We start from the raw sequence: 20,982 nt of genomic DNA, 5'->3' as shown, positions 1-20,982 counted from the left end.
GTGAGCCCCATGTGGGACAACCTGATTACCTTGTATCCCCCCAGTGCTTAGAACAGTGCTTGGCACATAGTAATGCTATTATTATTATTATTATAGCCTGAGTTTTCCTTAATGAAGTGCTCAGCAGGAGGACAACCCTTGCATTAAGGTAGAAGAACTGAGTATGTGTAAGGGGCAGAGCTGTAACTGCTCTGACAGAAGTTTTTACTCTCTTACTGAATGGTGCCAGAGTTAATCAATCGTATTTATTGAGCGCTTACTGTGTGCGGAGCACTGTACTAAGCGCTTGGGAAGTACAAATTGGCAACATATAGAGACAGTCCCTACCCAACAGTGGGCTCACAGTCTAAAAGGGGGAGACAGAAAGGAAGATAACAGCCTATTGAAGGGGAGATGATTGGGAACTGTTCATAAGTTGAAGCCCTCCATTTACTAATTTGCAAAAGGGATTTTTTTTTTAAGTTTCTGGGGAGGGAGAGAAAAAGGGAGAGAGTGTGTGTGTGTGTGTGTGTGTGGGTGTGTGTGTGAGTGAGAGAGAGAGAGAGAGAGAGAGAGAGAGAGAGAGAGAGAGAAAGAGAGAGAGAAAAAAAGTGGGGGTGGGAAAGAGGTAAATATTCAGTCAATTGCCCTAAATGGCAGCATGTATCTAGAAACAGTATTAGAGACCTATATTTTCTCTCCAATCCTTTGATTCTGTCAATAGCTGATGGAAATAGTTCCACAAAAGACTCCCGCTTTCCCCCTCAGGTTTAACAAGAGAACTGGATCGCAAAACGACATCTGGATGACAAAAAGGAACGAGAATGGAAGAGTGTAACATAACTTTCCCACGTAATAATGATAATTATGGTATTTTTTAAGCGCTCACTATGTGCCAAGCACTGTTCTAAGCGCTGGGGTAGATACAGGATAATCAGGTTGTCCCCACGTGGGGCTCACCGTCTTAATTCCCATTTTATAGATGAGGTAACTGAGGCCCAGAGAAGTTAAGTGGCTTGCCCAGGGTCACACAGCAAGGCCAGTGGTGGAGCCGGGATTAGAACCCATGTCTTCTGACTCCCAAGCCCAGGCTCTTTCCACTAAGCCACGCTGCTTCTCTATCACTCCAGCCTCAACCTCTAAACTGCAAATTCCTTGTGGGCAGGGAACATGTCTACCAACTCTGCTATACTGTACACTTCCCTGTGCTTAGTACAGTGCCCTGCATGCAGGAAGCACTCAAATACTTAAGAGAAGCAGCGTGGCTCAGTGGAAAGAGCCCGGGCTTTGGCGTCAGAGGTCAGGGGTTCAAATCCCGGCTCCGCCCATTGTCAGCTGGGTGACTGTGGGCAAGTCACTTCACTTCTCTGAGCCTCAGTTCCCTCATCTGTAAAATGGGGAATAAGACTGAGTGACCCCCGTGGGACAACCTGATCACCTTGTAACCTCCCCAGCGCTTAGAACAGTGCTTTGCACATAGTAAGCGCTTAATAAATGCCATTATTATTATTAATAAATCGATAGATAGATTGATTGATTACTGCATTAGCCTTCTCACCAACCTCCCTGTCTCCTGTCTCTCCCCTCTCCATTCCAAACTTCATTCTGCTGTCTACGTCATTTTTCTAAAAAAAAAAAATCATTCAGTCCACAGCTCCCCTCTCCTCAAGAACCTCCAGTGGTTGCCCATCCACCTCATTCATTCATTCGTATTTATTGAGCACTTACCGTGCGCAAAGCACTGTACTAAGAGCTTGGGAAAGTACCATACAACTTCAATACAACCTCCATATCAAACAGAAACCCCTTGCCCTTTGCTTTAAATCACTCCATCAGCTCTCCCCCTCCTACCTCGCCTCACCGATTTCCTACTCTACAACTTAGGCTGCTCACCTTCTCACTGGACCCCGATCTCGTCTATTCTTTCAATCATTCAATCGTATTTATTGAGCGCTTACTGTGTGCAGAGCACTGTACTAAGCGCTTGGGAAGTACAAGTCGGTAACGTATACAGACGGTCCCTACCCAAAAACGGGCTCACGGTCTAGAAGGGGGAGGCAGACAACAAAACATGTAGACAGGTGTCAAAATTGTCAGAACCAATAGAATTAAAGCTATATGCACATCATTAGCAAAATAAATAGTAAATATGTACAAGTAATAGAGTAATAAATCTGTACAAATATATATACGGGTGCTGTGGGGAGGGGAAGAAGGTAGGTTGGGGGGACGGGGAGGAGGAGAGGAAAAAGGGGGCTCAGTTTGGAAGGCATCCTGGAGGAGGTGAGCTCTCAGTAGGGCTTTGAAGGGAGGAAGAGAGCTAGTTTGGCGGATGTGTGGAGGGAGGGCATTCCAGGCTAGGGGAAGGACATGGGGACTCTTGTGGGGAGAGGATGTGTCTGTTTATTGTTGTACTGTACTCCCCCAAACGCTTAGCACAGTGCTCTGCACACAGTAAGTGCTCAATAAATACGACCGAATGAATGAATGATCCATCGCCGGTTCCAGGAACAGCAATCTACTCTTAAGGCCCCAAGATAAGCCACCGACCTCTCGCCCACATCCTACCTCTGGCGGGAATGCCCTCCCTCCTCATATCAGACACATAATCGCTCTCCCCAACTTCGAAACCTTTTTGAAAGCACATCTCCTCCAAGAAGCCGTCCCTGACTAAGCCCTCCTCTCCTCCCACTCCCTTCTCTGTCACCCTGACTTGTTCCCTTCATTCATCCTCCCTCCCATCCCCCTAACACAAATGCATACCTGTGATTTATTTAATTATGTATATTAATGTCGGTCTCCCCCTCGAGACTGTGAGGTCGCCGTGGGCAGGGAATGTGTCTGTTGTATTGTACCCTCCTAAGCACTTAGTACAGTGCTTTGCACACAATAAGTAATTTATTTTAATCATCATCATCATCATCATCAATCGTATTTATTGAGCGCTTACTATGTGCAGAGCACTGTACTAAGCGCTTGGGAAGTACAAATTGGCAACATATAGAGACAGTCCCTACCCAACAGTGGGCTCACAGTCTAAAACGGCTCACAGTCTTAATGTCTGTCTCCCCCTCTAATCTGGAAGCTCCTTGTGGGCAGGGAACTTGTTGACCAACTCTTTGTATTACATTCTCCCAAGTGCTTAGTACAGTGCTCTGCACACAAGCACCATTGATCCCTTGATTTCTGGTCCCTAAAATGTACAAAAAACCAACATGCTTAAAACCTGAACACTCTGGCTTGCATTATTCACTGTAAAAGTAGGCAAAGAAATCTGGGTATAGATTTATGTCTACCCTAATGACCCTACTTACCAAATTCTGCTTGGAACTCAGCTGCATTTTCAGGCTTTGCCTGGCGTCCAGTATATAGAAATTTCTTGACCCCAAATGGTTTTAAACGACGGGCGACAGCCTGTCCTGAAAAGGAGAAAACAGACCCCCAAGGGTTCATGTTATCCTCTCCCGTTCTGTTCACACAAAGAAACCAAGGCACAAGTCACCACTCATAGATGTAACCGCACGGCGCAGAGGACAGAGCATAGATCTGAGTCAGAAGATCGTGAGTTCTAATCCCAGCTCTGCCACTTGCCTGCTGTGTGACTTTGGGCAGGTCGCTTCACTGTGCCTCAGTTATTTCAACTGTAAAATGGGGATTGAGACTGTGAGCCCCACGTGGGACAGGAACTGTGTCCACCTGATTTGTTTGCATCCATTCAGTCCTTAGTACAGTGCCTGGCATATAGCGCTTAACAAAAACCACAATTATTATTATTATTATTATTATCTGCTGTTACCAAATGGGAGGAAGTAAGGTCAAATTAGGGGATCCTAACTTTCCTTAAGCTGGTGCAGCCCAGAAGGACTTGGCAGAAAGTGAGACAGCCCACTCTGCCTCCAGAAAGGGCTACGGTATGGCCATCACTGGCTCCAGGAAGGCGATGAAATGATTCAGCTCTCCGCTGATGGGGGCCAGGGGAGAGATAGCACTCCGTAACAGGGGATTTATCCAGAAGCGATGAGAAGTGCCCATTCCCGGCTTCCCCACCTCAGCTCTAGATTAGTTTGAATAACAAGTTGTGCCTTAGAAAGCCAACGAGTTGTCGGAGAGGAGCAAGAGAGATGTACTTGATTAAAGCTGGTTACCTTTGGCTTATGTAACATCTGCTTAAAAGCTTAGGGACTGGATCTTCTGTTTTCCTAAAGGCCATTCAGAGCCAGCCTTGGAAAGCGCTTATGAATGGAAAAGGGAAAAATCACAGTCCAAATGTCTGCATAAAGCCCTTCTACAATTTTGTGATTAGTTAGGATGTTCTTGTTTGCTTTCCGCTCATTTCTCAACCCCAGGACGCTACTTTTAGCGAGTTCTTCTCCATGCAGTATTTTCTGAGAGGCTGCTGCCTATATCTTACGAATTTTCCCAATGAAAGTACACTTGGGAGGATGTTTACAAATAAAATATCATGGCTACCACCGCAAACCAAGTGTGATTCTGTACCATATACGGGAGTGAGCAATTCTCAGTTCAACACGTTAGCGGGCATCTCTGACCAGCTCTAGGAAGTAAATACAGAAAAATCAGTTACCTATCCTTCCCAATCCTATCACTCCAACGGTGCTCCCGGTAAGACCATAGCCACACATCCAAAGTGGCTTCCACGTGGTCCAGCCACCACTACGAAAAGAGATGCAACAGCAATATTGTAGTTAGGGCTCAAAGTTTCACCTCAAATGAGAGCATGACAAATTATGATGGCAAATATATCGTGACCTGACGAGGGGATTAAATGGGAGCAGAGATTCCACCTGCTTTCCCTCCCCTGGGAAAAAAACACGCTAACATCAATGATCACTGATAATTGCGTTTCCATGTGCTGCACTGCACTGTTCTAAGAATACTGGAGTTTAGTTTTTTTGGCTAAACCCAGTCCCTGTCCTACTTTAAGTTCATCTTCTAGACCGTACGCTTGTTGCGGGTTAACTCTTGTACTGTTCTCTCCTAAGTGCTTAGCAAGGTGCTCCGCATATAGTAAGCACTCAATAAACACCACTGACTGACTGCAAGGGAACCATCACCTTTGCAAAACCACTTAGGGATTCACAGCTGATCAAAGCTGTAACACTCAGTTTGGGGATTAAAAGGGAAGGGGAATTGTTAATGGCTTCACAGGGTTAACGCCAACAGTAATTTCCCTTCAGTGGCTGTGTTTGCAAAAGAGGGGGGTTGGAAGAAACGGATATGATCCAATACTTAGAACAGTGCTTGGCACGTTAGTAAGCGCTTAACAAATACCATCGTTATTATTATTACTTGAAGTCAACCAAGAACTTTCAATCATGTGAGACCCCGATGCCTCACTCAGGCTTTGTGAAGGCTCCCCTCAAAAAACCTCCAGTGGCTTCCCATTTGACTCCACATTAAGCAGGAGCTCTTGCTTTCAGTTTCAATGCTTTCCATCAGCTACACTTGACTTCAGGCTCTTTGCTCCTCCCAACCTCATCTTACCGCATCTCGCTCTCCATCCCACTGCCCGGACCTTCCCTCTCCCTCCAAATCTCCCGGCCCACTGTCCTCCCACAGTCAAAGCCCTCCTTAAATCCCACCTCCAGGAAGCCTTCCCGAATGAACTCGCCCCATCACACCCTTACCAATTACGTATCCGCACCCATCCTCAACACTTCCGCAAACGTATGAGACTTCTAGTGGTGGTATATATTGACATAAATCAACTCCGTCAATCAACCGCACTTATTGAGTGTTTACTGTGTGCAAAGCACTGTACGAAGTACTTGGGAGAGTACAATACAATAGAGTTGGTGGACACAGTCCCTAGTTACTATTCAACTATTTTCATCTTTCCACATTCACATTACCAAGATGTATCCTCGTTCTTCCTTTGCCTGTAAATAATTTATGTCTTCCTGTCTCCCCTACTAGATTGAAAGCGCCTGCTTCTGTTGTACTCTCCAAAGCGCTTAGACTACAGCTCTGTACACATCTGGCGCTCAAAAGATACTCTACTGATTGACAATACACATCTGAAAGAGATTCGGTTTCTTGGATGGCATGGGGCAATGAAAAGCAGAAGTTAGGTTGCATTCAAATTACCAAGAACAACTCACTTCTTCACTTCTTGAATGGATTCTGGCAGTCTGCGACATGTGGTGAGAAGTAGGGCTACTGTGAGTTCAGCAGTGGCATCAGTCAGTACATCTGGGGTGTAACCCACCCGGATCCCACTGTAATTGAAATATAAAACTTTAGTATTAAGATACAGCACACCAGCTTAATTTTAGTGCGATGAAATTCTCGTTATCATTATTCTCCATCCTGTCACCGCTTTTGACTATCTTTTTACTGAAAGAGTCAGAAGGAACCCTCCTTTCCACTCTGGCAACCCCACCTTAAACGAAGTCATTAGAAAAATTTCCAAAGGTCTATCCAAAGTGCCTTATTTACCGTTTTTTAATTTCATCCAGTTCGAGATGGTCAACTCCCGCGGAAAGGGTGCTGATTACTTTAAGATTTGATCCTGTTTAGTATAAAGAAAACAATTAGGGTGAAATTTTCCCTGTGGAATAGAAAGCGCTTTAAACACTAATCCCCATGATACCCGCTGTTTGGTGGTGCTAAATATTTTTACGGTCCTTTTCATTTACGAAAAAAAAGTTTCAACAAACAATGGCTGAACAGTGGCAAACTAATATCATTACTACCCATTTTGCTGATGGAAAAATTGAGGCTCCAAAGGTACGAAGAGAAGAGTCTAGATAAATCTGGGACGTATCTGAGAACAGAACCTCTGCCTTATCTTGATTAGCACACGCTACATTTCTTAAAACCTGTCAAGACAAATAGAAGCACATGGCTGGGACCGAAAAGAGAAACTTTCCCCTGCAATAACAGCCCATTAGTCCAATATTTAGTAAGGATGGTGAGGGAATTCTTTTCCCGACCTTCTCAGAGAAACCAAGCTCACAGAGACATAAAGAATGGGGATTTCATGGAGAGCTCTCTCTCTCTCCCTCTCTCTCCTTAAGGTAATAATAATAATAATGTTGGTATTTGTTAAGTGCTTACTATGTGCAAAGCACTGTTCTAAGCGCTGGGGGGAATACAAGGTAAAGAGGTTGTCATCATCATTATCAATCGTATTTATCGAGCGCTTACTGTGTGCAGAGCACTGTACTAAGCGCTTGGGAAGTACAAATTAGCGCTTGGGAAGTACGGGCTTCCAGGCTTCATCCCCATTTTACAGATGAGGTAACTGAGGCACAGAGAAGTTGACTTGCCCGAGGTCCCACAGCAGACAAGTGGCGGAGACGGGATTAGAACCCATGACCTCTGACTCCCAAGCCCGGGCTCTTTCCACTGAGCCACGCTGCTTCTCCCACTAAGTGCTTACTATGTGCCAGACGCTGTACTAAGCACCGGGGTAGAGTTAAGATAATACGGTTAGAGACGGTCCCTGTCTCACGTGCGGCTTTCTCAACTTGCACGAGCTTCAGAACGACTGAATGAGCCCCGGGACGCACAAGTGGAGTGGCAGGATTCAGGCTCCGCGGCACGCCGCCAATCTGCCGTGACCCGCCTCTTGGAAGACCGAGCTGAGCGGTGAAAAGATTAGGGTTTATCCTTCTCAGTGCTTTCCACAGTCCGGTTATCAAAGTATGAAGGAAAAACTAGAGCTACTCACACTAGCCCATTGAGAATATAAATCTCTGGAACTACACCTCCATCACCTGAGACTCTGAAGGGGTGAAGTCCCAACGGGCCACACGGCCGCCGTGCCGGTGGCCGGCGGCCACTGCCCAGAGAGCTCAGCTGGTCTCCCCCAGGCCGGTCCTCGGGCCCCCGCTGCCTGGCTGCCGCTGGCGGCTGAGGAAGGGGATGGCTCACAGCGGAGGGGAAATACTCCCTCTCCTTCCTCTCCTTCCCCTTCGATCTCTTTGCTTTCTCCCCTTTGCCCCTCTCTGCACCTCCAGCCCTCCACGCTCTTCAGCTCGCGCCCTCCCTCCTCCCAAGCTGGGATTTACTCGCTATTCTCCCGACCCTTTCATCCCGCCTGGGTCTCCTTCTGCCTTCAGTGCTGCCAGACCACCTCCCTCCCCATCCTTCAAAGTCCTCCTGAAAAGCCGCCGCCTCTCGGAGGCCCTCCCCAACTAACGGAGAAGCAGCGTGATCTGGTGGAAAGAGCGCGGACCTGGGTTCTAATCCCGGCTCTGCCGCTTGTCTGCCGTGTGACCTGCTGTGTCACTTCACTTCTCTGGGCCTCAGTTCCCTCAGCTGCAAAATGGGGGTTCAATCCCTGTTCTCCATCCTACTTAGACTGTGAGTCCCATGTGGGGCCTGATTATTGTGTGTCTACTCCGGCTCTTAGTAGTTCAGTGCGTGGCATATAGCAAGAGTTTAACAAATACCACAATTATTAATTTCTACCACCCCTGGATATGTCACCCAGAGAGCCACACTTCAGGACATACTGATTTTCTCACCCCATTCATTCATTCGCTCTTCCATCCTTTTGCATCTATGTTTTTCATTCTCCTTCCCCTGACTGTCCACTATTTATGCCTGCCTTTCTCCCCTTGAGGGCAGGGCCCGGCTCCTTTACTTCTCCCAGTACAGAAACGGCGTGGCCTAGTGGATAGAGCACGGCCCTGGAAGTCAGAAAGGACCCAGGTTCGAATCGTGGCTCTGTCACCGGCCTGCTCTGTGACCTTGGATAAGTCACTTAACATCTCCAAGCCTCACTTACATCATCCGTACAATGGGTTGTGAACCCCATGTGGGACACAGACTGTGTCCAACTTGATCAACTCCTATCTACCCCAGTGCTTAGTACAGTGTCTGGCACGCAGTAAGCGCTTAACAAATACCATTAATAAAAATAGTACCTACTACAGTGCTCCACACCCAGTAGGCACTCAATTAAACACTACTGAATTGAAATCAAATTCCCTTCGCCCTCTTCCCGCCCCCCCTCATGTCACCCCCGAGCCCCAAATGAAAAGTCGGTTCTCCTGGATCCCCGCCTACACACCTGCGGCATCAAGGACTTTTTTGTCAATCTTTTCAGACAAAAGACAGAGCAGGCCATGCGCTCCCGTGACTCCTTTCAGCAATTCTTCCTCAGGAATAGGCTCGTCGGAATCCCACTGTTCAACACTGCAGCTGAAGGAGATGAAGAAGAGTCACAGTTGCACTAAGCACAAAGTAGGGGTGACACATCAGCACTGGATAAGAACATCTGGGCTTCCCAATAAAGCAGGAATTAACATGCCCCTACATCACCCTGACCTTAAAGAATCACTCGAAAAAAAAATACCTAACCCATTAGCCAACAACAACAAAAAAGCTCCTAGGATACCTACAGTGAACTGATTTTTGTACAGACTCGCACAATTTAAAAATTCAAACGCTCCTTGGAACACTCGGCTACTTAAAATATGGCTTTCGGTCAGCTTCGGTTACGTGTGAAATAATCCTCAAGTCATAATATGAACTTAATTGCTTCAGTCGTACTGATTGAGCGCTTACGGTGTGCAGAGCACTGTACTAAGCACTTGACTGTGCTAGATTGTGAGCTCTTTGTGGGCAGGGAGATTGTCGCTGCTTATTGTTGTATTGTTCTTTCCCGAGTGTTCAGTACAGTGCTCTGCACACAGTAAGCGCTTAATGAATGAACGAACAGAGTTGGTGGACGTGATCCCAATCAATCAATCAATCAATCGTATTTACTGAGCGCTTACTGTGTGCAGAGCACTGTACTAAGCGCTTGGGAAGTACAAGTTGGCAACATAGAGAGACAGTCCCTACCCAACAGTGGGCTCACAGTCTAAAAGAGGGAGACAGAGAACAAAACCAAACATACTAACAAAATAAAATAAATAGAATAGATCCCAGACACAAGGAGCTCAATGTACAATACTCAATGCACGATGTACAGTAACCTGAGTACTTTACATCTTTATAAAGTTCTTATTAGTTCTTGGGCTCTAATCCCGGCTCCGCCGCTTGTCTGCTGTGTGACCTTGGGCAAGTCACTTCACTGTACCTCAGTGACCTCACCTGTAAAATGGGATTGAGACTGAGCACCCCATGTGGGACAGGGACTGTGTCCAAGCCAATTTGCTTGTATCCACCCCAGCGCCTAGTTACTTGTCTGGCACATAGTAAGCGCTTAACAAATGCCATAATAATAATTATTAAGCAATATTAATATGCAATGAAGGGGCGCGATCAGATCATGATGGAGAATTGCAGACAAATAGCCCACGACAAGGGCTCAGTGAGCAGCCTCCCCAGTGCATATTATTATTATGGTACTTGCTAAGCACTTACCACGTGCCAATCACTGTTCTAAGTGCCGGGGCAGATGCAAGGTAATCAGGTTGGACACAGGCCCTGCATGGGGCTCACGGTCTAAATCCCCGTTTTGCAGATGAGGTAACTGAGGCCCAGAGAAGTGAGGTGACTCGCCAAAGGTCACACAGCAGATGTGTGGCGGAGTCAGGATTAGAACCCAGGTCCTTCTGACTCCCAAGCCTGGGCTCAATCGCGGCTCCCTACTGGCTGAGTCCGTGGCTTTCTCGCAGCCCCCCTGAAATGCCATGTGTGTAACAGATCTCAAATTCAGTACGCCCGGCGGGGGGGACAACCAGCGGTTCCCGGCACTCCCCAAATGGTCTCAGAGCTATTAGTCAGTCATTTAATTGCATTTACTGCACACTTGCTGTGTGCAGAGCACTCTACTAAGCACTTGGGAGAGAACAATGCAACAATAAACAGACACGTTTCTTGCCCCCAACAAGCTTACAGTACGGAGCAGGGGAGGCGGGCATCAATATAGGGGGGACCAGGTGAGAATGTCTGGATGACTCGGCTCAGCCCAAACCACAACAATAGGAATAATAACTGTGGTATTAAGCGCTGGGGTAGATATAAGATCATCAAATTGGACGATAGTCCCCGTCCCACATCATGGTCAAACCAAAAATCTACCACTCGAGTGCACAACTTTCCAGTCCTCCGCCCTCCCTGCCTTCCGAACTCTCCTAAAATCCCACCTCCTCCAAGAGGCCTTTTCTGATTAAGCCCTCATTTCCCCTTCCAGCCCTTCCCCCTGCGTCACCTATGCACTGGATTGGGTTCCAGGCAGCGTGGCTCACTGGCTTTGGAGTCACGGGTTCAAATCCCGGCTCCGCCAATTGTCAGCTGTGTGACTTTGGGCAAGTCACTTCTCTGGGCCTCCGTTCCCTCATCTGTAAAATGGGGATTAAGACTGTGAGCCCCCCATGGGACAACCTGATCACCTTGTAACCTCCCCAGCGCTTAGAACAGTGCTTTGCACATAGTACTTAATAAATACCATCATTATTATTATTATGCTCACCCATTAATGTACATATTCTTATCTCTGCCGTTTTCTCAGCTGTAATTTACTTCAACGTCTGTCTCCCCCTCTAGACTGTGAGTTCATTGTGGGCAGGAATGTGTCTGCTGTCATACTGTACTCTCCCAAGCGCTTAGTACAGTGCTTTGCACACAGTAAACGCTTAATAAACACACTGAATGAATGAATAAAAGGATCGTGTCTACCCACTCTACTACAAGGTGCTCTCCCAAGAGCTCAGTACAATGCTGTATACACCGTAAGTGCTCAATAAAAATTATTGATTGATTGGAGTTTGAGCCGTATTCCATCAAACGGCTAGAAAAGGTGCATGGCTGTGGCTTCATGGATAAAGTGTGCAAGAGATTATTCCAGACACTCTCATGGATTAAAGTTCACCTTCAGACTGAAAGACAACTCTATTATTATGCAGTTCATAAAGCATATTTACCAAAGCCCTCACTCAAATGCTCCTTTTGCCCAGAGTTTTACAACCAACCTTTAAACTGAACAGAAATGCAGTAGTCGAACTAAACAAGAGGGGTTTGCGCGCTGTATGGATGTGGTTTCTAAATCCCGCATTTGTGGTATCTGTTAGGCACGTACTATGTGTCAAGCACTGTACTAAGCACTGGGGCACATACAAGTTCATCAGGCTTGTACTCCCCAAGCGCTTAGTACAGCGCTCTGCACACAGTAAGTGCTCAAGAAATACGATTGAATGAATGACTGACTCAGGTTCCACACGGCCTAAGTAGGTGGGAAAACAGGCACTGAATCCCCATTTTACAGATGAGGATCCTGAGGCACAGAGAAGTGACTTCCCCAAGGTCGCACAGCAAGCAACTGGCAGAACCGGGATTAGAACCCAGGTCCTCTGACTCCAAGGCCTGGACTCTTTCCACTAGGCCACGCAGTAGGCGCTCAATAAATACGATTGAATCGAATGAATGAATGAATGCGTGTCTCCACCAGCGGAGACAATGGGACCAAGCTTTCGGCACTTTGGCTCAGAACATTTAGTAAAAAGGCTTCAACCAAGTAGTCCTTCTTCTTTGCGCTTACGTTTGGACTCTGTCCTTGGTGCATGGTACATTCAGTCAGGTTATTGCTCATTAATCATTCCCTCTGGAAACTGCAGACACCTTGAGGGACACGGTAATGGAGCGTAACTCCAAGCGGCATGGCCTAGTGACTCCGCCACGTCAATCGATCATATTTATTGAGTGCTCACTGTGTGCGGGGCACCGTACTAAGCGCTAGAGAAAGTATTCCTTGAGCGACTTGTCTACACCCACTGTCTCAAGTTCCTCTCCTCCAATTCTCTCCTCCACCCGCTTCGATCTGGCTTCCACCCCCTTCACTCCACAGAAACCGCCCTCTCAAAGGTCACCGATGATCTCCTTCTGGCCAGATCATCAATCGTATTTATTGAGCGCTTAACGGCCTCTGCTCCATCCTGATCCTCCTCGACCTCTCGGCTGCCTTGGACGCCGTCGGCCCCCTCCTTCTCCTGGAAGCGTTATCCAACCTCGGCTTCACTGACGCTGCTCTCTCCTGCTTGTCCTCCGATCTCTCCGGCCGCTCACTCTCGGTCTCTTTGGCGGGCTCCTCCTCCTTCTAGGCTCTGAGCCCGTTGTTGGGTAGGGGCCGTCTCTGTACGTTGCCAACTTGTACTGCCCAAGCGCTTAGTACAGTGCTCGGCACACAGTAAGCGCTCAATAAATACGATTGATTGATTAGTACAGTGCTCGGCACACAGTAAGGGCTCAATAAATACGACTGAATGAATGAATGCCTCCCACCCCCTAAACGTGGGGGTCCCTCAAGGTTCCGTTCTGGGTCCCCTTCTATTTTCCGTCTACACCCGCTCCCATGGCTACAACTAGATTCCCAAATCTCCATCTCCAGCCCTGATCTCTCTCCTTCTCTGCAGTCTGGCATTTTCTACTGCCTTCAAGACATCTCTGCTTGGATGTCCTTCCGGCACCTCAAACTTTACAAGTCCAAAACAGAACTCCTTATCTTCTCACCCAAACCCTGCCTTTCCTATTCCTCACAAGCCCATTAACCTTGGCATTACCTTTGACTCCTCTCTCTCATTCAACCCACACATTCAGGCACTAAATCCTGTCGGCTCGACCTCCAAAACGTGGCTGCTTTCCGTCCTTTCCTCTCCATCCAAACTGCTACCGCATTCATCCAAGCACTTATCCTATCCTGGCTTCATTACCGTATCAGCCTCCTTGCTGACCTCCCAGCCTCCCGTCTCTCCCCACTCCGGTCCATACTTCACTGTGCTGCCCGAATCACTTTTCTACAAAAACATCCAGGCCATGTTTCCCCCCTCTTCAAGAAACTCCAGTGGCTGCCCATTCACCTCCGCATCAAACAGAAACTTCTCACCAAATGGCTTCAAAGCACTCCATCACCTTGCCCCCTCCTACGTCACCTCACTACTCTCTTACTACAACCCACCCTGCACACTTTGCTCCTTTAATGTCCTACTCACTGTATCTTGATCTCATCTATTTCACGCCCACGTCCTGCCCCTGGCCTGGAACACCCTCCCTCTTCATATCCAACAGACAATTACTCTCCCCACCTTCAAAACCTTATTAAAGGCACATTTCCTCCCAGAGGCCTTCCCTGCCTAAGCCTTCATTTCCTTTTCCTCCACTCCCTTCTGCATCACCCTGACTTGCTCCCTTTATTCATCCTCTCCCCCAGTCCCACAGCATTTATGTCCAGATCCATAATTTATTTATATCATCTGTCTCCCTTTCTAGGCTGTAAACTCCTCGCAGGTAGGGAATGTGTCTGTTTTTATTGTACTCTCCCAAACGCTTAGTACAGTGCTCTGCACACAGTAAGCACTCCATATGACTGACAGATTGATTACAATTTAACAATATAGTGAAACGGCGTGGCCTAGTGGATAGAGCATGGGCCTGGGCGTCAGCAGGACCTGAGTTCTAATCCCAGCACTGCCACTTGTCTGCTGTGTGACCTTGGGCAAGTTGATTCATTTCTCTGTACCTCAGTTCCCTCATCTGTAAAATGGAGATTAAGGCCATGAGCCCCTTGTAAGCAGCATGGTGTTGTGGAGAGAGCCCGGGCCTGGGAGTTAGAAGGTCATGGGTTCTAATTCCGCTCTGCTGCTTGTCTGCTGTGTGACCTTGGGTAAGTCAGTTCACTTCTCTAGTTCCTTCATCTGTAAAATGGGGATTGAGACTCTAAGCCCCACGTGGGACAGGGACTGTGTCCAACTCGATTTGCTAGTATCCGCCCCAATGCTTAGTACATAGTAAGCATTTAACAAATACCATTATTATTATTATTATGGATTGGGCCCAACCAGATTACCTTGAATCTACCCTAGCATTTAGAACACTTATGCATATACCTCTAATTTATTTATTTATAGTAATATCTGCCTCCCCCTCTAAACTGTAAACTTGTTGTGGGCAGGGAATGTGTCTACTGTATTCTCCCAATTGCTTAGGACAGTGCTCTTCATTGAGTAAGCATTCAATAAATAATAGTAATAATGATGGTATTTGTTAAGTGCTTACTATGTGCCAATCACTGTTCTGAGCACTGGGGTACATGCAGGGTAATTAGGCTGTCCCATGTGGGGCTCAGTTTTAATCCCCATTTTACAGATGAGGTGACTGAGGCACAGAGAAGTTAAGTGACTTGCCCAAAGTCACACAGCTGACAAGTGGTGGAGCTGGGATTAGAATAAATACGACTGACTGGCACATAGTAAGTGCTTAAATATCAAAAAAAAAGTGTAAGGGATGCAAAATTAAGGTGCAGAGAGTCACAAAGATGATGTTTTCCTCCTTTCACCTAAAGTCTGCTTGGGAAGGCGACGAATTATGTAATTTGCGCTTCTAGATGCTTTTTATCCCCTAGTTGGATTTCCACCGGGCAACTGTCCAAGGCGGAAGTTTTGTTTCTTGGCAGTAATAATAACGATAATAGTATTTGTTAAGCTCTTACTACGTGCCAGGCACTATCCTAAGCGCTGGGGGAGATACAAGAAGCGGCGTGGCTCAGTGGAAAGAGCACGGGCTCAGGAGTCAGAGATCGTGGGTTCTAATCCCGCTCCGCCGCTTGTCAGCTGTGTGATTTAGGGCAAGTCGCTTAACTTCTCTGTGCCTCAGTTGTCTCATCTGTAAAATGAGGACTAAGACTGTGAGCTCCACGTGGGACAACCTGATCACCTTGTATCCCCCCCAGCGTATAGAACAGTGCTTAGCACATAGTAAGCGCTTAGCAAATGCCATCATTATTATTATACAAGTTACCTTGTATATAGAACAGTGTTGTATATAGAACAGTGCTTAGCACATAGTAAGCACTTAGCAAATGCCATCATTATTATTATTATTATTATTATTATACAAGTTATCAAGTATATAATGGTGTTGGACACAGTCCTTGTCCCACGTGGGGCTCGCAGACTTCACCCTCCTTTTACAAAAGAGGGAACCGAGGCCCAGAGAAGTGAAGTGACTTACCCAGGGTCGCCCAGCGGACCAGGGGCGGACGCGGGATTAGAACCCAGGCCCTTCTGCCTCCCGCTAAGGGTCAGCCGGTGCTTCGGTCCAGAAGGGCAAGTCACTTCACTTCTCCGTGCCTCATTTACCGCAGAGTGGCTCAGTGGAAAGAGCCCGGGCTTTGGAGTCAGAGGTCATGGGTTCAAATCCCGGCTCCGCCACTTGTCAGCTGGGTGACTTTGGGCAAGTCACGTCACTTCTCTGGGCCTCAGTTCCCTCGTCTGGAAAATGGGGATGAAGACTGTGAGCCCCCTGCGGGGCAACCTGATCACCTCGTAACCTCCTCAGCGCTTAGAACAGTTATTTTACTTGTACATATCTATTCTATTTATTTTATTTTGTTTGTTTGGTTTTGTTCTGTCTCCCCCTTTTAGACTGTGAGCCCACTGTTGGGTAGGGACCGTCTCTATATGTTGCCAACTTGTACTTCCCAAGCGCTTATTACAGTGCTCTGCACACAGTAAGCGCTCAATAAATACGATTGATTGATTGATTTGCACATTGTCATTGTTATTATTATTATTATAAATGCCATAAAAAAGGGGGTGGGCGGCTTTCCATTACCTACGGAGATGGAGCTCGCCGAGTCCGCGCCAACCCCAAGGACATTTCAGTCACTGGGGGGGGGGGGGGGGGGGGGCGCGGAGCACTGTATCAATCAATCATATTGAGCGCTTACTGTGTGCACAGCACTGTACTAAGCGCTTGGGAAGTACAAGTTAGCAACATAGAGAGATGGTCCCTACCCAACAGCGGGCTCACAGTCTAGAAGGGGGAGACAGAGAACAAAACCAAACATATTAACAAAATAAAATAAATAGAATAGATATGTATAAGTAAAATAGAGTAATAAATAGAGTAATAAAATAAATATAATAATAAATATGTACATTATACACAAGTGCTGCAGGGTGGGGGGGAGAGCAATCTATCAATTGTATTTATTGAGCGCTTACTGTGTGCAGAGCACTGTACTAAGCGCTTGGGAAGTCCAAGTTGGCGACATATAGAGACGGTCCCTACCCAACAGTGGGCTCACAGTCTAGAAGGGGGAGACAAAGAACAAAACCAGACATATTAACAAAATAAAATAAATAGAATAGAGATGTGCAAGTAAAATAGAGTAATAGAGTAATGAAATAAATATAATAATAAATATGTACATTATACACAAGTGCTGCAGGACGGGGGGGGAGAGCAATCAATCAATCGTATTTATTGAGCGCTTACTGTGTGCACAGCACTGTACTAAGCGCTTGGGAAGTCCAAGTCGGCAACATATAGAGACGGTCCCTACCCAACAGTGGGCTCACAGTCTAGAAGGGGGAGACAGAGAACAAAACCAAACATATGAACAAAATAAAATAGAATAAATATGTACAAACAAAATAAATAGAGTAATAAATATGTACAAACATATATACAGGTGCCTTGGGGAGGGGAAGGAGGTAAGGGGGGGGATTCATTCAATCGTATTTATTGAGCGCTTACTGTATGCAGAGCACTGTACTAAGCGCTTGGGAAGTACAAGTTGGCAACATATAGAGACGGTCCCTACCCAACAGTGGGCTCACAGTCTAGAAAGGGGAGACAGACAACAAAACCAAACATATGAACAAAATAAAATAAATAGAATAAATATGTACAAACAAAATAAATAGAGTAACAAATATGTACAAACATATATACAGGTGCCGTGGGGAGGGGAAGGAGGTATGGGGGGGGATTCATTCAATCGTATTTACTGAGCGCTTACTCTATGTAGAGCACTGTACTAAGCGCTTGGGAAGTCCAAGTTGGCAACATTTAGAGACAGTCCCTACCTAACAGTGGGCTCACAGTCTAGAAGGGGGAGACAGAGAACAAAACCCAACATATGAACAAAATAAAATAAATAGAATAGATATGTACAAGTAAAATAAATAGAGTAATATATATCATCATCATCAATCGTATGTATTGAGCGCTTACTGTGTGCAGAGCACTGTACTAAGCGCTTGGGAAGTCCAAATTGGCAACATATAGAGACAGTCCCTACCCAACAGTGGGCTCAGTCTAAATGGGGGAGACAAAACCAAACATACTAACAAGATAAAATAAATAGAATAGATATGCACAAGTAAAATAGAGTAATAAATATGTCCAAACATATATACATATATCCAGGTGCTGTGGGGAAGGGAAGGAGGTAAGATGGGGGGGATGGAGAGGGGGACGAGGGGGAGAGGAAGGAAGGGGCTCAGTCTGGGAAGGCCTCCTGGAGGAGGTGAGCTCTCACAGGGCCTTGAAGGGAGGAAGAGAGCGAGCTTGGCGGATGGGCAGAGGGAGGGCATTTCGGGCCCGGGGGTCGCAGTCTAGAAGGGGGAGACAGAGAACAAAACCAAACATATGAACAAAATAAAATAAATAGAATAGATATGTACAAGTAAAATAGAGTAATAAAATAAATATAATAATAAATACGTACATTGTACACGAGTGCTGCAGGGAGGGGAGGAGGAGCAGAGGCAAATGGGGGGGGCAGTATGGGAGGCCTACTGGAGGCGGTGAACTTTCAGTGATTTGCAAAAAAAATTATTCAGATCGCTTTCCATACTCAATGATAATAATAATAATAAGCGGTAGGGAGAGTTTAGTCCTAGGATCCGGGTTTAGCAAGGGGGGAGAGGGCCAAATGCGCTTACATTCCGGCCTGAATCAACGCGGCCCTGCCTGCCGCGGGCAGCCTCCGGGTCACAAACACCTTCATGGCCCGCGCCGCCGCCGCCTCCATCCGCGGGCCCGCGCGTGCGCAGAAGAAGGCCGAAGGCCGGGGGCGTGGCCTACCCCGGCCCCGCCCCTTTTCCCTCCGTCGCCCCGCCCCCTAGCGCGCCCCGCCGGCCAGTGCGCCTGCGCCCGCGGGCGGGGCGGGGCTCGCGCGGGACAGACGGCGGAGGCGCCCCCTGGTGGCCGCGCAATTTAGCTCGCACCGGCCGGCGTCCCCAGCACTGATTTTTTTTTTTTCGGTCCTGGTATTTAATGGTATTCATTCATTCATTAATAATTAATAAATTAATTAATAATTTGCACTTCCCAAGCGCTTAGTACGGTGCTCTGCACATAGTAAGCGCTCAATAAATACGATTGATGATGATGATGATGATGATGAATAATGATGGTGTTTATTAAGCGCTTACTATGTGCAAAGCACTGTTCTCAATAGTAAGCGCTCAATAAATACGATTGATTGATTGCCAACTTGTACTTCCCAAGCGCTTAGTACAGTGCTCTGCACACAGTAAGCGCTCAACAAATACGATTGATTGATTGATTGATTGATTGTTCTAAGCGCAGGAAAATCATGGTGCTATCTGCTAAGCGCTCACTCTGCGCCCAGCACTGTTCTAATAATAATAATAACTTGTCTGCTGTGTGGCTTTGGGCAAGTTGCTTCATTTCTCTGGGCCTCAGTTACTGCATCTGTAAAATGGGGATCAAAACTGTGAGGCCTTTGGGGGCCAGGGACTATGCCTAACCCTATTTGCTTGTATTCATTCATTCATTCATTCACTCAATCTCATTTATTGAGCACTTACTGTGTGAACATTCATTCATTCATTCAAACGTATTTATTGAGCACTTACTGTGTGCAGAACACTGGACTAAGCGCTAGCATGGCTCAGTGGAAAGAGCCCGGGCTTGGCAGGCAGAGGTCATGGGTTCTAATGCCGCTCCGCCACTTGGCAGCTGGGTGACTTTGGGCAAGTCACTTCTCAGGGCCTCAGTTACCTCATCTGTAAAATGGGGATGAAGACTATGAGCCCCATGTGGGACAACCTGATTACCTTGTATCCCCCAGCACTTAGAACAGTGCTTCAAGGCCCTACTGAGAGCTCTTCAAAGGCCTACTGAGAGCTCACCTCCTCCAGGAGGCCTTCCCAGACTGAGCCCCCTCCTTCCTCCTTCCTCCTTCCTCCCCCTCGTCCCCCTCTCCATCCCCCCCGCCTTACCTCCTTCCCTTCCCCACAGCACCTGTATATATGTATATATGTTTGTACATATTTATGTACATATTTTGTACATATTTTGTACATATTTATTACTCTATTTTACTTGTACATATCTATTCTATTTATTTTATTTTGGTAATATGTTTGGTTTTGTTCTCTGTCTCCCCCTTCTAGACTGTAAGCCCACTGTTGGGTAGGGACCATCTCTATATGTTGCCGACTTGTACTTCCCAAGCGCTTAGTACAGTGCTCTGCACACAGTAAGCGCTCAATAAATACAATTGATTGATTGATTGCTTTGCACATAGTAATAATAGCATTTATTAAGCACTTACTGTGTGCAAAGCACTGTTCTAAGCACTGGGGAGGTTATAAGGTGATCAGGTTGTCCCGCGGGGGGTTCACAGTCTTAATCCCCATTTTATAGACGAGGTAACTGAGGCGCAGAGAAGTCAAGTGACTTGCCCAAAGTCACACAGCTGGCAATTGGCAGAGCCGGGATTTGAACCCATGACCTCTGACACCAAAGCCCGGGCTCTTTCCACTGAGCCACGCTGCTTCTCAACGCTTAACGTCATTAGTATTACAAGTCGGCAACCTATAGAGATGTTCCCTGCCCAACATCGGGCTCACCGTCTAGAAGGGGGAGGCAGACAACAAAACAAAACAAGTAGACAGGTGGAAATAATGTTGGTATTTGTTAAGCACTCACTATGTGCCAAGCACAGTTCTAAGCGCTGGGGCAGAAACAAGGTAATCAGGTTGTCCCACGTGGGGCTCACAGTCTTAATCCCCATCTTACAGATGAGGCAACTGAGGCACAGAGAAGTTAAGTGGCTTGCCCAAGGTCAAACAGCAGACAAGTGGAGGAGCCGGGATTAGAATCCAGGTCCTCCGACTCCCGGGCCTGTGATCTTTTCGCTAAGCCATGCTGCTTCATAAATACGATTGAATGAATGAATTATTATTAATAATAATAATAATGGCATGTATTAAGTGCTTACTATGTGCAAAACACTGTTCTAAGCGCTGGTTACAGAACACTGTTCTA

At 46.8% G+C, this 20,982-nt stretch overlaps 1 protein-coding gene across 1 annotated transcript in view; it reads right to left on the bottom strand.

Annotated features, from left to right (window-relative positions):
- Positions 1-18,730, bottom strand: part of LOC119948056 (glyoxylate reductase/hydroxypyruvate reductase-like) — a 31,980-nt gene extending 13,250 nt beyond the window's left edge. The window contains exons 1-6 of the mRNA XM_038769895.1: positions 18,627-18,730; positions 9,023-9,153; positions 6,439-6,511; positions 6,102-6,218; positions 4,565-4,653; positions 3,294-3,398 (exon numbers count right to left, since the gene is read on the bottom strand). Coding sequence (XP_038625823.1) covers positions 3,294-3,398; positions 4,565-4,653; positions 6,102-6,218; positions 6,439-6,511; positions 9,023-9,153; positions 18,627-18,715 — 604 coding nt within the window. The 5' untranslated portion in view covers positions 18,716-18,730. The remainder of the gene's footprint in view (positions 1-3,293; positions 3,399-4,564; positions 4,654-6,101; positions 6,219-6,438; positions 6,512-9,022; positions 9,154-18,626) is intronic.
- Between the last annotated feature and the right edge of the window lie 2,252 nt (positions 18,731-20,982).

This window comes from Tachyglossus aculeatus, chromosome X4 (assembly GCF_015852505.1).
Source record: "Tachyglossus aculeatus isolate mTacAcu1 chromosome X4, mTacAcu1.pri, whole genome shotgun sequence".
Lineage (NCBI taxonomy): Eukaryota > Metazoa > Chordata > Mammalia > Monotremata > Tachyglossidae > Tachyglossus > Tachyglossus aculeatus.
The sequence above is the reverse complement of the archived record's forward strand: the minus strand, read 5'-3'. Positions and strand labels throughout refer to the sequence as shown.